General features: G+C 49.5%; 1 protein-coding gene across 3 annotated transcripts in view; it reads left to right on the top strand.

The window, feature by feature from the left end:
* SEPTIN9 (septin 9) overlaps positions 1 to 16,800 on the top strand; it is a 156,074-nt gene that overhangs the window by 40,701 nt on the left and 98,573 nt on the right. Inside the window, exon 1 of one of the 3 annotated variants that reach the window (XM_058817495.1) lies at positions 6,877 to 6,957. The exons of the other annotated variants lie outside the window; for them this stretch is intronic. Coding sequence (XP_058673478.1) covers positions 6,936 to 6,957 — 22 coding nt within the window. The 5' untranslated portion in view covers positions 6,877 to 6,935. Of the gene's footprint in view, positions 1 to 6,876; positions 6,958 to 16,800 lie in introns of those variants that run through there. 3 annotated transcript variants of the gene reach the window in all.

Raw genomic sequence — 16,800 nt, 5'->3', positions numbered from 1 at the left:
AATTCCCATTTAGTTAAAACACAGCCATGAATTTGTGCCTCACTTTCTGGCTTTTTACCTCAATAAAAGTGGTAAATGCAATAAATGCAGTGAAGCACCTCAGGTGGGATGCTGTATCCTGGAATCCCCCCAAGTGTTCTGATGTCTTGGGATGGACATTCCCAGAAGGTTTGGTAGCTCATCAACTTGTTTAATTAATTAATCCATCATCAGCTTGTTCAATTTCTCTGCCACCCCAGCTGCCTATTTGTAAAGCAATGATTGCCACAGCACTCACTTGCCATTCAGCAAGAACTTGAATTCTTAAAGTCCCCAGAATTCCCATTTAGTGGTTCTGCAATGGCCAGTTTTCAATGCTCTGTGATGTCTGGGGGCTTCAGCTGCTGGCTGTGTTTTAAGATAACCATTTTCCACCCTGGAGTGTGACACAGATTTGTTGATGATGCTGACAAGGTGCACAGGGTTCCCCTGAGGAAAGGAAATGTGGAAGTGCAGTGTGTCTCCTCCAGGGCAGGAGCAGAAGTCCTTGAGCAAGGTTATTTCTCATCTCAGCACCAGCCATCTCTGGAGGAAGCCCTGAGAGCCCTGTCAATAGATCTGACACTGGTTTTTGAGAATTTTACACTTTCTGTGCTGACAGGCACTGACCCCTTCCTGCACATTTGACCTGAGGCCATGGAGAAAACATCCAAAATGGAATGATGGAACTAAGATTATAGATGTGTGGTTTAAATAGAAATGTTTAACATCACATTTGGGGCTCTCAAAGAGGATCAAGAGGCAAAACTAATAGGAGAGAGAGGTCCAGGAAGGAAAACATCAGCTGAGGATTGCGGAAGAGTTAATATTTATCTGAAACTCCTTCTGCTGTCCCAGGAGGGTGAGGAGTGCCCAGTCCTGCCTCTCCTCTCGCTCTGCCCTGCCAGCTGCTGTTAATTGTTCAGCTCAGGAGTGTTAAAGAGTGAGTAGGGAGGGATTTCCAGCAGCTGGAGGCTTCCAGGCAGAGAGGTTGAGAGCCAGCACAGAGGAGGGGGACTGTCCTTAAAGATAAATCCCTTAAAGTTAAATCCCTCCAAGGGAAACTCTGTGGGCATCATCTCAGGGGCTGTGTGGGGCTGGGGCAGGAGGGGCCAGGTCCTGCTGCCACCCCAGCTCTGTGTGGTGATGAGATTTGTGCCCTGGGTGGGCTCTCTAGCTCAGGAAAGCAGTAACTCAGGAGGATCTGAGTGAATTGTGTGCCCCTGCGTTGAGCAAATAGAGGTTTTTGTAAGAAAAATAGCCAGGGAGACACAAAATAGTGCTTGGTAGAGCATGGGGAGCAGCTGAGAGCTAGGAGAGGGGATGGAGTGAGGAGGCAAAGAAACACCTGGCAAAGAGCAGGGCAGCAGCACTGAGAATGTGAGTGACTCCCTTGGAAAGAGGAGCATCCCCTTGGTTCGATTTTAAATTTTTCCCAAATGGAAAGGGCAGCTTTAGCCAATGTTTTCTTTCTTCCTCATCATCAAGGCTCATAAAAATGTAAAAAGAAAGGTTTTTAGAGCTAACAGTCCATGGAGGCTCAGATACTCTCATTGCTGGCTCAGTGCAGCCTGGGGGTAAAAGCACGGAGTGAATTTAATGGAGTAACACTTGATTGAGTTGGAGCACTTGATTGGACCTGTATTTCCTCATGTGAAAATGCTTCACTAAACATAATTTGATTTAGGAATGCTGTGCTCTGCCACACTGTCCTCCCTCTGTGCTCTCCTCCCAGATATCCAGCAAGCTGAGATAGCTGTGATAACCTGTAAGAGAACCAGCTGAATCCCCATTTTCTGAGATAACCTGTAAAGAACCAGCTGGATCCCCATTTTCTGAGATAACCTGTGAAGAACCAGCTGAATCCCCATCTTCTGAGATAACCTGTGAAGAACCAGCTGAATCCCCATTTTCTGAGATAACCTGTAAGAGAACCAGCTGAATCCCCATCTTCTGAGATAACCTGTAAAGAACCAGCTGAATCCCCATTTTCTGAGATAACCTGTAAAGAACCAGCTGGATCCCCATTTTCTGAGATAACCTGTGAAGAACCAGCTGAATCCCCATCTTCTGAGATAACCTGTAAGAGAACCAGCTGAATCCCCATTTTGTGAGGTAACCTGTATAAGAACCAGCTGAATCCCCATTTTCTGAGATAACCTGTAAAGAACCAGCTGGATCCCCATTTTCTGAGGTAACCTGTAAAGAACCAGCTGAATCCCCATTTTCTGAGATAACCTGTAAAGAACCAGCTGGATCCCCATTTTATGAGATAACCTGTAAAGAACCAGCTGGATCCCCATTTTCTGATAACCTGTAAAGAACCAGCTGGATCCCCATTTTCTGATAACCTGTAAAGAACCAGCTGAATCCCCATTTTATGAGATAACCTGTATAAGAACCAGCTGGATCCCCATTTTCTGAGGTAACCTGTATAAGAACCAGCTGAATCCCCATTTTATGAGATAACCTGTATAAGAACCAGCTGGATCCCCATTTTCTGAGGTAACCTGTATAAGAACCAGCTGAATCCCCATTTTATGAGATAACCTGTATAAGAACCAGCTGAATCCCCATTTTATGAGATAACCTGTATAAGAACCAGCTGAATCCCCATTTTCCTGCCTCTTCAGGCCCTTTGGCTGCTCTGGCTGCTTCCTGCAGCTTTCCCAGTGCTGAATTTCTGATCTCTGACTGGGCTTGCAGCATTCACCCTCTCCAGTGCTGAAACCCTGGTGGTGTGGGAATGGATTTGTAGAGAGTTCTTAAAAAACACCTTTTTCCTAATTACAAAAAACTATAAATGTTTCTTAACCTATCAACTTTTTACCACAATATATAAAAGGAACTTAAAACTAATCACCCAAAACTACTCTTTGTAAATCTTAGAATACATATTTCTGTTTCCCTATTCTATTCTCTATATTCCATTTCTCTATTTCTATTCCCTATTCTATTTTTCATAATTCTATTTCTCTAAAATATCTCATCTTATTTACTAAACTATCCTTTAAAACTTTTTTCTAACTCCATTTCTCTCTCAACAATATCTATCCTCTTTTATAACATTTTTAAATCAACATTTCTTATCTCAAAATTTACATAGAGATAAATTAGTAAATTACATACAGTACATTATATATATAATTTATATATGAAATTTATAAATAATATAATATATAAATTATATATAATATATTTAAATATTAATTTACATATTTTATATATTATATAAATATATAATTATATTTTATGTTTATTTTAATTTGTATATAAATATATTTTTATCTTTATGTGAATTATATATATACATTTTATATATAAATTATATAAAAATTATATATATTATATTATATATAAATTATATATATATATATATATATATATACATGTATAAAGGTTATATTAAAAGGTTCTATATATAACCTTTCATTAAACTTTTAAAACTCTCTACAAATCCATTTCCCACAGGTGGAAGTGGTCAGCTGTGATTGAGGGACTGCATGAAAGGCAAGAAAGAAAACAGCTCAAATTAAATGCACCAGGAACATAATCCCAGCATAAACCTGGAGAGGCAGACAAGGAGCAGCAAATCAGATCTACTGAGCTCCTGCAGGTGTCTGTGTCCCTGCTGGGGCTGGTGACAGTGACAATTGTCCTGCAGCCCCTCCTGGCTGCCCTGGGTTCTGTGCCACGGGCTCTGTCCTTGCTCATCTCTGCCCTGGCCTGGCAGAGCTGTGTGACAGAGAGAGCTCCAGCTGAGCCTGGCACAGGCCTTGCTCAACTTTCTTTTTTTGTGATTTCCTTCCTTGCTTTCTGTGCACCTGGCAGTGCTTCCTGCAGGCTGCCACGTCCAAAGCTGGGAGGGAAAACGTGTGCAGCCCGTGGCAGCCCCAGAGCAGGGCTCTGCCCCAGGAGTGTCTCAGCACTGTTTGCACATGGAAATTGGCCTTGTTTTTGCACCAGGCAGCAGTGGTTTCCCTAAAGTTTCTCCTGCATCCTCCCTCTCCTTGTGGCTTTTCCAAAATTAGCCCCAGGGGGGTTTGAACCCCAAGAAGGCAGAGCTGGCCAGGGCAGAGAGTTCTCTGTGCTCTTCCTAAAATCTGGGTGTGCTTCACTTCCCCTCAGCCTTTAGCAGCTGTGGGAGACTGTAATTGACAATTTTTGTAGAACAAAACCCACTGCAGCAGTACTGCTGGAAAATGGAACGTGTATTTGCTTTCCCTCTGTACACTTATACAGTGCACAGACCACTGAACACCTGTTTGAACAGACATTTGAGAAGCTTCTCAAAAACTAAGAAAAATGGGGAATTCACAGCCCTGGAAACACACCTCTGAGGGGAACAAAACCCCATGTTGACATCACCAGCACGGGGTAGCCCTCTCTCAATCACAGGCACCCCATTATTTACCTTTTAGTGCTTTGTGAGCACTGCACCTTTAAAGTGAATCCATTAAAATTTGCATGAGTACTCCGGGTCTGAATGAGAGCAGCTACCTGGAGGTTTTGTGCATTTCAAGTTCAATTGCATTAAGCACAGTTTGGGTTCACTTCCCTGAGTGCCTCCTGGTGATCCGCCCTGCAAATAAAGGTGATTTTATCCTTCCCAGCCACCTGGGTCTCGATGGGTTAAAGTCTGGAGGTTAAAATGAGCACTGGCCCCATCCTTTCTTCCTTTCCATTCACCTCCTTCCTCTCTCCATCCTTCCCCAGGGTTTTTCCCTTCCTCTCCAGCCTCAGCCATGGGGCTGCTTGGTGCAGGCAGGGCAGTGGGGTTTGTGCTGCAGCTCCCCTGTGTCCTTGCTTTGTGTTCTGCACCTTTGAGATGTGATGCAGGAAATGTTCTATGAGCCTGTCAGTGGGAAAACATTGCTCATTGTCCCCTCCAGTGCCTTGGGCTCTGGCAGCAGCAACATGCAGAGCTCTGCTAGCAAATGCGCAGGATTTGGGGAGGAATCTGAGTTCTCTGCTGGAGGAGAGAGAGACATTGGAGAGAACCTTCCAGAAGGACTGAGCTACCTTGGGGCTGCCTCCCATCCCCATCCCTGGGATGTGCAGGGCTTGGAGCTGGGCTGACCCCACAGCTGGGTGCTGGCTGTGTTCCTCCCTCTGGTTTGGGGATGCTGAAACTGCAGAATGGGACAAATCCTCAGTAATAGAATGTCCTGACTGTCCTTACTTTGGGCAGAAAGGCCAGGCTGCCCAAAGGTTTCAGCAGGTTCTGTAGTGCCTGGAGTGTTTTCTTGGAGGTTTATTCATCCAGCTGGGCAATAAATAACCTGTCCTTCTGCCCATGGCATCAGAGCAGTGCCAGGCTGTGTCACAGCTGTCACGCTTGGGTGTTTCTGTGTGAACTTGTGAGGGTTTAGGGGCAAAAACTGTCACTTGGACCATGCTGATCACACAAGGGTCCTGTCAGCACACCTGGCCTGTGGAACAGCTGTGCCTTCCCTCCCAGCATTGCTCCAGCATGGGGGTTGAGTGATTTCTTTGCCAGCTCTGGGGATGGAGGCTGTGCCCTTGCACAGCTGGGTGATCAAGCTGCACCAAGGGAAATATAGGTTAGATATCAGGAAAAAGTTTTTTACAGAAAGGGTGATAAAGTTCTAGCATGGCTGCCCGGGGAGGTGGTGGAGTCCCCATCCCTGGGTGTGTTTAACAAAGCCTGGATGTGGCACTGGGTGCCAGGGTTGAGTTGAGGTGTTGGGACTGGGTTGGACTCGATGGTCTTTGAGATCCCTTCCAACCTGGTCATTCTGTGATTATCAACAGGAATCAGTGTGGGATGGCTCGGGAAGGTTGTTCAGGGTGTTTGGGCAGAGGGCAGCCCCTGCTGGAGATGCTCACACCTGAGCCAAGGGGAAATTTCCGTGCGGGTCTGCCCATCTCTGCATCCCCTCATCCATCCCTCCATCCCTCTGCGCACAGCAGCAGCGGGCACCGGGCTGCTCTGCTCCCCTGCCCGGGCATCTCCAGCAGCCAAACCCGCTCTCAAACCTCCGGGGAGAGATCTGAGAGCTCCTGCCCGGGCTAGAGACTTCCACTATGGCTTCTGGCAGGCTGGGAAATCCTGCTGCTCGCTGCCAGGCCGTGGAAAGGAGGCAGAAGCGCTGCCAGGGCAGCCCCCGAGGGGTTGCGCAGGGAATGCCAGAGCCGGGTCCTGCCTGGTAGCAGCAGCAGCAGCAGCCCCGTGATGCTGAGCTTGGAATGAAGTCAGCCCTCATCAGCCGAATAGTTTATGCATGAATCGAAACTTCAGACCTGGCAAAAAAAAAAAAAAAAAAAAAAAGGGGGGGGAGCGTGCGGGATCTGCGCGCTTTTAAAACGCTGGAGCCAAGGAAGGAGGAGGGGATAGAGGAAATAGCAGGAAAATAAGGCTGGGGAAGTGGGGAGAGATTTGAGAAGCTGGATGAGTTGTTGGCTGTGTTGTTGTGAGGAGCCAAGTTCCTTAAGCATCTCCTGGTGGATATTAAGAGGGAGCTGTGGCGGCTGGAGCGTTCCCCCGGACACTCGCACGCTGTAGCTTTAAGACTGTTTTACAGAGGACTCGGGATTTCCAGTTTTCCTGCGCCTGCTGGAGTATTCCAGGGAGTTACAGGATTTTTCGGGTCATGTACCCTCTTTTCCTTTCTTCTTCCTCCTTTCTCTTTCTCCCTTACTCTTCTGTTTCATTTCAAAGAGACAAAGCTACTTCAGTTTGGAGCACAAACATATGATCAGCACATGGAAATGTGGTAATTTGGATGCATTCATGATTGCAACAGATTGAAGAAATTAGACCAGACAAAGAGCTTTTTTTGGAAGAGGAGGAGGAGGAGGCAAGGCAAGGAGGGAGGGAGAGTGGGGGAAAGAAGGGGACGCCACCGAAAAAAGGGACGGCCGTGACACGCGGATGCTAAATATATCCCGTAGTAATGGAGAGGGACCGGATTTCAGGTAGGCTATTGATCTTTTACTATGTTATACTCTGCCCCTGCCCTCCTACCTTTCCAGCAGCTTCTGTACTTTCAGAAGAGCAGCCCAGCTCCGGGTGGATTTCAGCCGATTCCTTTATTTATTTCCTTTTTTTTTTTTTTTTTTTTTTTTTTTTCTGCAATGCTTCCCTTCTGCATTTTTTCTTTTTTTTTTTTTTTTCCTTTTTTTTTTTTCCCATCCTCCTGAACCCTGGAGACAGACGGTGATTCCAGCAGAAGCCAGGAGGGGGGCTAAGGGGGGAAAAGCAAAGAGGGGGAAGCAGAAATTGCTTTCTAGGTCTGGATTTCATTTGAGTGCCTCTCTCTCCCCCCCGGGCTCCCATGTGCGCGGGGGGATGAATGCTGAGCCTGTGAGCTCAGAGCTCAGAGCCGGGCACGGGCAGGAAGGAAAATCACCGAGTTCTTGGCATGGAGACGCGCTTCTGCTCTGAAGGTTGGCTCCTGGCTGCGTGGCTGTGTGTCTGTCTGTCTGTGTGTCTGTGGCGGAGATTTTGCTGCTTGCCAAAGTATCCTCCCGGCGTTTTTGCCCTCCCAGTCCTGCCTGGCTGGGCAGGGGCTGCCGGCGTGTTCCATTGCTGCTCCTTGGTTATTCCAGGACTGTTCCCTGCCTTTTTCAGGGCTGCTCCCTGAGTGTTCCAGGGCTGCTCCCTGCTTCTCCCAGGCTTGCTCCCTGATTATTCCAGAGCTACTCCCTGCTTCTTCCAGGACTTCTCCCTGCTTTTTCCACAGCTGCTCTCTGCTTCTTCCAGGGTTGCTCCCCAATTATTCCAGGGTTGTTCCCTGCTCATTCCAGAGCTGTTCCCTGCTCATTCCAGGATTGTTCCCTGCTTCTTCCAGGGTTGCTCTCTGCTTATTCCAGAGCTGCTCCCTGTTTTTTCCAGGGCTGCTCCCTGCTTATTCCAGAGCTGCTCCCTGCTTATTCCAGAGCTGCTCCCTGTTTCTGCCAGAGCTGCTCCTTGTTTCTTCTATGCACCTCCAGGCTGCTCCCTGAATGTTCCAGGGCCTTTTCCAGGACTGCTCCCTGCTTATTTCAGAGCTGCTCCCTGCTTATTCCAGAGCTGCTACATGCTTACTCCAGAGCTGCTCCCTGCTTCTCCCAAAGACTGCTCCCTGCTTCTTCCAGACCTGCTCCCTGCTCTCTGCTGGGCTTCTCCTTGCTGGTTGTGTGTGGGGGCAGAGGCAGAGCAATGAATAACATGAATAACTCCATTTAATTCCCCGCTTTCCCCACAATTCCCACCCCGTGGTGCATGTCTGAGCGCCTCCAAGAGCTGCTCCCAGCTCCAGGCAGCTGCTGGGGGTGGTGGCATTGCTGCCCTGCACTGCCCAGGGTGGCTGTGGCTGCTGGTTCCTGGTGGCAGGGACAGGGCACAGGCTGCCTGGTGTCCCCCGGTGAGCAGGGCAGCTGAGGGAGGGGTGGCAGTGCCCAGGCTGGCAGATCTGGGGTGTCCCTCCTCCGTGCCACCCCAGGGCACAAGGGACTCATCCTGGGTGTGCCCATCGCTGCTGGGAGGGAAACCACAGCGACCAGAGGAAGCTCTGGAGCCAGGGTGGAGCCAGGCTGTGGCCAGGGAAGTCTGTTCCCACGGGTGGCCCCTTGCAGGGATGTGCTGAGAGCCCCTGCATGAGGATTTACCTGCAGGAGCATCCTGCACTCAGAGCGCTGCTGGCACCTCCTCAGCCCTCTGTCCCTCTCTGCTGCTTGTGCTTTCTGCTCTGAGCCACTTCAAAGCATTCCTGAGAGCTGCCTGAGCTTCAGCAGCTTTGGACTGGGAGCCTGTGCCACTGGGCAGGGACAGGAGGGGGTGACAGGGGTGTGATCCCATCCCTGCTGCAGTGCTGGGGCCAGTTCCTCCTCACAGAGGTGCTGGGCAGCACTGGGGAGAAATGGGATTCCCTGGTGGTGTGATCCAGGGTTTTTTGTTTGGAAGGAGCACCAAGATGGGGATCTCTGAGCCCTCAGGCTGTTGGTTGTGCAAGGGGCACAGAGCCCTGGTGCCTGGGCTGGCTGTCACTGCTCCCAGGGCATCTTTGTGCAAAGGTGCAGGAGCTCTTGCTAATGCCCTGCAGCAATATTTGCAAAAAAAAAAAAAAAATATGTCCAAGTGTGTCTGGAACTGGTTTTCCACTGTTTTTCCCTGCTGTGAGCAGGGATGGCACGTGGCTGGGCCTGGTGGCCTGGGCCAGGTGTACATACATGTGGTGTGTGCCCTCCTTCAGCTGAGGAGGCTGCCAGGATGATGAACAGAACTGCTCTGCCCTCACTCAGCAGCTGTGTGGGACCTTGGAAAGGTGCAGAGCATCCTGGTGGTGTTTATGATCCGTGACTTTGGCATGAGCTGTGGGATGGGTCAATGGATGGCCTGAAGGCCTGGTCTGTGATCTGCTCACAGGGCCCTGCTTGAAGGAGTCAGCACAGGCAGGCAGAGCTGCTCAGCTGCAGGGAAGGACAAACCTTCCAAATGTGTGGCAAAACTGTTCTGGAAGAGATTCTGGGCACAGAAATGGCAAACAATGGTTGGAATGGATGATTTTAGGTGTCTTTTCCAACCCAGGTGGTTCTGTGATGCTGATATCTCCAGGCTGTCTCTCAGATCCATGGCCCAGAGTGGGCGCTCAGGCCGAGCCCAGCTCCCCCTGCTCCTGCTGGGGGGCTCTGGGGGTGCCAGGGGCCCTGGCCCTGCTGCAGGAGGGGAGCAGAGCTCAGTCCCAGCCTGCAGGGACGCTGGGCCCTGCCTGTGATGGTTTGGATTAAAACAGATCCGTGCCACGCTGGGGGCCCTGTCCCAGTCACTGCCCTGGCCCTGAACATGCTTTCAATTAGTGCTGTGGGCGGGCAGAGCTGATCCTGAGCCCAGCGTGGGGCTGCAGGGTGGCATGAGGGCACTCCAGGGCGGGTGGGATCTGCTCCTAAACTCTTCTTTGGGGTCTGTTTTCCCACAGCTGCTGGGCTGGGCTTGTCCCCCGGGCTGTCCTGTGTCCAGAGACAGCCATGTCCCATCCCAGGGGATGGCAAACACCTTCAGGGGGTGTGAGGTGATGCTGCAGGCTGTGCCAGCTTCAGTGCCAACTGTGGGGCAGCCTGCTCTGTGACAAGGTGCCAGGCCTGCTCTGTGACAAGGTGCCAGTCTCAGGTGACGCCTGTGGCTGCTGGCAGAAGGAACACAATCTCACAGAACCTGTTTGCGTCTCCTAGCCCAGTAAACTCATTTCTCACGCATTTCTGAGAGCGATGAGAGCATGAACAGCACCAGCTCTGGATGGGATTGTTTCTGGTTTGGGGCTGGGAGCTCTGGGCTCTGTCCCTCCGTGCCAGGCTGCGCTGGTGGCAGTGGCCTGGAGATGGCTCTCCTGTCTTTCCCTAGCGGCCTTTTCCCCTTTGGCTGGCTCGGATCTCTCTACAAAGCTTTAATTGTCAATGCCGCGGGGCTTTTTGCCTTTTCTTAGAAGAAAAGGAAAGGCCTGCATGTCCTTGAGCAGAGAGGGTTTGGTTGCTGCTGTGTGAGGATGGGTGCAGCAGTGATGTGTGATCTCCCTGTGAAATTATACATTTTAAAATTGCACTGGGAAAGTTCATTTGAAGAGTTAACAGGTGATGATGGATGTGTGATCTGAATATGTGACTTCAGTGAGTGGCACGTGTTGGGCAGAGCCAGGCATGGGGGCTGGAGTGGCCTAGAAAGAAAAGAGTTAATTAATCCATTGGTGATCACTCTGAACCTTTCAGTTACATCCACTGCAGGTATGTTTATTATGTGCAATTTATTATTATTATTATGATTATGTTGTTGTTGTTGTTGTTATATCGATATTATATTATATTGTATTGATATATTATATTATATTATATTATATTATATTATATTATATTATATTATATTATATTATATTATATTATATTATATTATATTATATTATATTATATTATATTATATTATATTATCCATCATCCTGAGCAGCAGGGACACAGCCCCTGATTGCAGGCTGTGGTTTGCAGGGGCTGGGTGGTCACAACAAAACATCTTTGATATTCTCAGAGCTGCCTGGGAAGCACCACATGCCTGAACTGAGAAAGAGGAAAGGAAAGCAGCGTGCTGGTTGTGATTCCTGGAGATGTGAGGGATGTACTTGTTCCTTCATTTTTTAAATAAAAGTTAATATTCTAAAGGTGTGTGTCAGGGCAGAGGGGCTGAGGTTGCTTCTGATGGCTTCAGCTATTTTTCCTGTCTCAGGTTTCTCAGTGTCCCTAGGAAATGGCTGATAAAAGCCTGACATGTCTCTGTTTAGTGCCTTCTCACAGCGTACACCTTATTTGCCAGACATTTTCCTTTCTCCTTTGAGAACATGTGGGACCCCAGGCTGTGCATTTACACATGGTTCCACCTCCTGTGAGATCCCACTGCACTCACCCAGCCCTGGCACTCAGGGACACCTTCCTGGGTGTGTTTAACCCTCACTTTGCTGTCAGTGTGTCCCTGCCTGGTGCTGACCCCATCCCTTGCTGCAGTGCCCTGTAAAAACCACCTGTGCCTCACCCCACATGTTCTGTAGTACCCTGTGCTGGCTGCAGGTCCTGTCTTAGTGAGCAGAAGGTCTCTCAGGGAAGGGTTTGGGGTTTTTGGGGCTCTGGAGCTGCCTCTCCAGGCTCTGTGCTGCTCCCAGCCCCTTTGGCTGCCTGGCCAGCAGATGCATTCCCCCACTTGTCTGAGGCATGTCAAGGTATGAAGCATGATCCATTTCCTGATGTCTGCTCTTGAATCTGCTGGAAATTCAGCTCATCTCCATTAAATATGGTCCCACTGTGGGGCACAACTCATCCCTGGCCTGACAGCTCAGGTAACGCTGCTCGACACCGCTCTGCTCAGCTTGGCCTGGAGCTCCTCTGCAGATTTTTATCTTTGCTGGATGACTTGGAGCCTCCCAGCAAGGCGATTCCCATGCTGCTGGGGTGAGGGAGGACATTTCTCATGCGAGTCAGGGCTCTTCCAAGGTCCAGCATACCATAATGCTGAGTAGGAGCGAGTACGTAGCTAGGGAAGTATGTCTGGGTCAACACATGTCTTGTGTTGCCTTAATGATCTCAGAAGCACAATATCTGTGTCCTGTTGGCTTTTCCTTGCAGCTGGAACTCGTGGACAGAGGGATTTGTTAGAGGGAAGTGCTGTGCTGGGCTCAGGGCTCTGTGGCATCCCCATGTTAGGAGGTAGGGAGAATTCCTTGCTCTGCCTCTGATGCTTTGTAAGCCTTCAGGAAAAGGGGTTTGTGCTGCCATTCCCCTTTATTTTGGGTGAGGATCTGCTGTTTGGGTTTCTGCTCAAGCTCCCTGGCAGTGAAGGGGTTGCAGAATTGCAGCTGGGAGCTGTTCTGGCACTGCAGTGAGGAGAATCCCTGACACAGGGCTGTGGGTGGGATCTGGGGCTGTTCCACCTGGGCTTGGTGGCTTCTCTGGACAGCTGATGGAGACAGCATCCTTTATGTGTGTGCCCAACCAATATCCATGCATCCTGACCCATTTTAAAGAAATTTCTTGAGCTTTATCCTTGTTTCTTCCCAGCAGTGTCTGTTTGCAAGAGCAGCTTCTCCCTTCCTAAGCACCAACGCTGAAAACTCAATTTCCTCATGGCTGAGCAGGACATGGCTCTGTGGTTAAATTGATTTATCCTGATTAACCAGGTACTGCTTCCCTGCCATGGGACACCTGTGAGCCTGAGCTGCAGGTGAAGTGAAATATCCCTGCAGTGTGAGGTTTAATTCAGTTTTGGGTTGCTGATGCCAAGAGTGTTGTTAGAGACTTATAAACAGCTCTGGATTGTGGCTTGAGGGAGGGGAGAATGGGCAGGGGTTTACAGGTGAATAAAATGCATTAGTTTTACAAGCAAATAATCACACAATAAATCTGAGAGTGTGGGGTTTTTTTTCGTGGAATGACAGCCCAGGTTGGAAAGGATGCCAAAAGATCACCTGGCCCAGCCTTTTGTGGGAAAGGGAGCCTAAATGAGATTATCTAGCACAGCGCTCAATTACACCCTGAAAACCTCTAACAGTGGGACTGTACCATGTCCCTGGGGAGCTTGTTCCAGTGGCTGATTGTTCTCCCTGTAACAAAATGCCTTTCTTGTACCAAAATGAAGATTTTTTTCCCCCATGTGAAGTCAGTGCTGCATAAACAGATCTGCATTAATTTTTTTATTATATCAGTATCAGGTACATTATAAGCTGAAGGAAATTCTGGTTTCCAGTGAAGCCAGTTTGGCAGGGGATCAGTGTGGGTGATGGATGCAGTGGGTGTTTTTTGGGTGTTTTTTGAGGGGGAGCCTGCCCTGAGCTCTGCAGCATCTCCAGGTTGCAGCTTTGGCCATGATGTAACTCAAGGCTGTGGAAATAATGCTGGGTTTGCATTTCACTGCTGCCTGCTCGGCCTGGAAAATTAAACCATGTTATCAACACAACCCAAGTTTGGTCTCTGGCACATTGGAGCACACAAATATTCATAATTTGGTGCTTCTGTTGCCTGATTTGTTTCAGAACCCTATTGGGTCAAGGCACAGAGGTGTGGGCACGCTCTGGTGTGGCTGCTAATGAAAGAATTGATCCAAATATTCTGAAATTACTCTTCCCAAAGCTGGATTCTCTCTCCACAGCCTCGCAGCCTGAGCCAGCATCTGTCAATGCCACAGCCCAGCCCTGCCAGCTGGCACTGCCTGCCTGCCTGCAGCACTTTCTCCTCTCCTTCCCAAGGCTGCAGGATGTGGGTTCTTTATTTCTTTCAGATGCTTTTGTCTTTCCAGGGTTTTGTGCTTCCACATCTTGCTCGTGGTGATGGAGGAGCCTTGGTGTCACAGGCCTTGCTGATAAGAGAAGCTGACATGGGGGGTTTGGGGGGCAGGGGCGTGTGCTGGGTGGTCTTTGGGGTGTTTTCTGGGTGTTTCCTGGGTGTTTTTGAGTGGTTTTTGGGTGTTTTATGGGTGTTTCAGGGTGTTTTTTGGGTGTTTCCTGGGTGTTTTTGAGTGGTTTCTGGGTGTTTTCTGAGTGTTTTTTGGGTGTTTTTTGAGTGTTTTTTGAATGGTTTCTGGGTGTTTTTTGGAATTTTGGGGGTGTTTTCTGGGTGTATTGGCTGTTTTTTGGCTATTTTTGAGTGTTTTCTGAGTGTTTTGGGGTGTTTTCTGGGTGTCTTTTGAGTGTTTTTTGAGTGGTTTCTGGGTATTTTCTGGGTGTTTTTTGGAATTTTTTAGGGTGTTTTCTGGGCATTTTTGGGCAATTTTGGGGCATTTTTTGGTATTTTCTGGGTGCCTGATTCCTGGCAGTGCCAGGGAGCACCAAACCTGCCCAGCACACACACAGGATGGAGTGACCCACGTTGGCTGAAGCAGCCCTGATGGATCCAGAGCCTCTGCCAGGGGCAGTTGAGTGTTTGAATCCATCTGGGTGCTGTTGGGGGCAGATGGAGAGTTCAGACCCTGAGCTGCCAGGAAGGGTTGTTTTAAAGGACACCATGAAGCTGAAAAGCAGCTCCATGGAGCTGAGTGCTGTGAAACTGCAGGATCAGGACTTGAAGCCAGGATTTGAGTCCAGGGACAGTTTCTGCTTTAGCTGAGGGAAAAGAAGGAAGGAAAAGACCCTGTGGGTAACAGCTGTGTTGGGCAGACACATCTGGGTGTGGGTAAGGCTGCTTTTGGTGCCTAGGAATGGAGTTTTGTCCCTGTGCTGCTGATTTTGGGTGAGCTCAAATCATGAACTGCCCGTGTTTGGGTGATTCTGAGGTTCTGCCTTGGGCTTTAGGTTTGAGCAGGGGAGCAGCAGGGTCCTGTGTGAGGGTCTGTGTCTCTGCTCCAGCTGCTGATCCCTGGCTGTCCCAAAGTTGCAAACAAAGAACTTTCCAGAGCTTCCCACCTGGGTGCTGCTGGAAATGCCAGGCATTGTGCTGCCCTGACCTTGGGGGGGCTCATCCAGCGCCCAGGTTGTGCTGTGCTGCCCAGGGGTGGTTTGGGTGGCTCTGTGTCCCTGATGTGACACTGCTGCAGGGACCCCAGCTCTGCTCTGAGGGTTTGGGTTGCTGTCAGTGAACTGGAGGCTGCAAGGTCCTGAGGACTTTGGCAGGAACTTTGTGATGTCTCTTTACAAGGTGACTTGTAAAGGGTCGATTGCCTGGGGCTGTGCATCAGCCTCAGATCTCCCATTTTCCACTCCAGGGACCTGTTTCCTTGGCTACATCGTGTGTAAAGCAGTGCAAAGAGGCTTCTCCTGCTGCTTCAGCTGACCTTTCCAAACCTATACCTTGGTAAATAACACCCTGAAACCTCTGGCTGCTTTGTTAGCACACACACATGGGGGAGCCCTGCTTGAGAAACACCTTGGTTGGCTCCACTACCCACCAGGATGCCTCTAGGAAATTTGTCCCATTTCAGGTGGCAGATCCCTGGGCTGACCCCCTGATGCCTTAAGTTTTTAGCTTTTATATTTTTCATCTCCTGTACTGCACTAGGGTATAACTCTGAGCTCTATATGGAGTGTTAGTAGGGCTCTGTTCACAGTTTGGTCAGGCTGTTCCAAGGGCACCATCACAGCCTCAGGTCTGAAAAGGATAAACAAAAATGAATTGAAGAGGAGAAAAATGGGGGGATGTGCCTTCATTACCTGAAGCAGTAATTGGGCAATTAACCTCTGATATGTAATTAGAGCAAACTTAAAATTGTCTGAAAAACTCATGACCATTGTCCATCTTGGGTGCAGCTTCTGGGAGGCTTTTGGCGGCCCAGTCTGTTGGATTAATAAATACCCATAATAAATACCCATTTTATCCTCCCAGCTCTGTCCAGCCTCTGCTCTAGGTGGCCATTCCAGGATATCAGGGTCACCCTGCCCTGCAGGATCCCACAATCCTGGCAGGATGTGTCAGCATCCCCTGAGGCTTTGGCCATCACCTCTGACTCAGAGTCTGTCACTCCCACTGACTCATCCCCATCCCCAGGGATGTGCCAGGGCTGAGAGTGGGGGTGCCAGCTCACGGGATGTTGTGTTGCACATGAAAGACAAAAAAACTTAAATTGTTCTTAAATGTCTCGCTGAGTGATGGTAAATGTCAGTCCCATCAGCTGGTTCCCTTACTGGGAATTCCCCTCCCCATAAGTTTTACCCCCATGATTTTAAGGTCACTCTCTACCTGGCCTCTTGCCATGGTGCTCTTGAGTCTTTTTCAGATGGGGTCCCACAAGGTGAAGCGCTCGGGGGGGAATTGTGGGGTGCTGGTCGTGCTGTCCTCACTGGCTGCCCACATTTCCCACACATTGCAACAGAGTTCATCGTGTCCAGGGAGGGTGCAGCTGCTGGTGCTAGGCATGGCAACAAAATGAGACAAGTCTTAGTTTCAGAAAGCTCAGAAATCCATTGATTACCCCTGGGGAGGAGGAGTGTGACGAAGATGAAAAACCCACAAAGGCGGGATTGTGGGGTTTTTATAGGGTATGACAAGGATGGAGTTCAGGGTTTGGGTCAAGGGATGAGTTATTAGCAATACAAGAAGAGTAAGATCAAATTCCCACCTCTGGAATGGGAGCACTCCATTCTCCACTGGGAAGAGCCAGCAGAGTGTGGGTCCTGAGAGTGGGATGAGGATGAGCAGCTGCAGGAAGCAGCAGTGTTGTGAGGCTCTGGGGGCTGTGGGTGCCCCTGGGTCACCCCCGGGGCTGGAGCGATGAGGTGGGCACTGCCACTCTCCCTGCCCAGCCCCAGGAGCTATGAGGGCTGCCAGCAACCCCTGCTCCAGCCCCTTTCCAGCCTCCCCCTGCCCATGTCTGCACCACATCTC

The sequence above is a fragment of the Ammospiza caudacuta genome, chromosome 19, assembly GCF_027887145.1.
Source record: "Ammospiza caudacuta isolate bAmmCau1 chromosome 19, bAmmCau1.pri, whole genome shotgun sequence".
Classification (NCBI taxonomy): domain Eukaryota; kingdom Metazoa; phylum Chordata; class Aves; order Passeriformes; family Passerellidae; genus Ammospiza; species Ammospiza caudacuta.
Note: the sequence above shows the minus strand (reverse complement) of the source record. Positions and strands in the feature narration are given on the sequence as shown.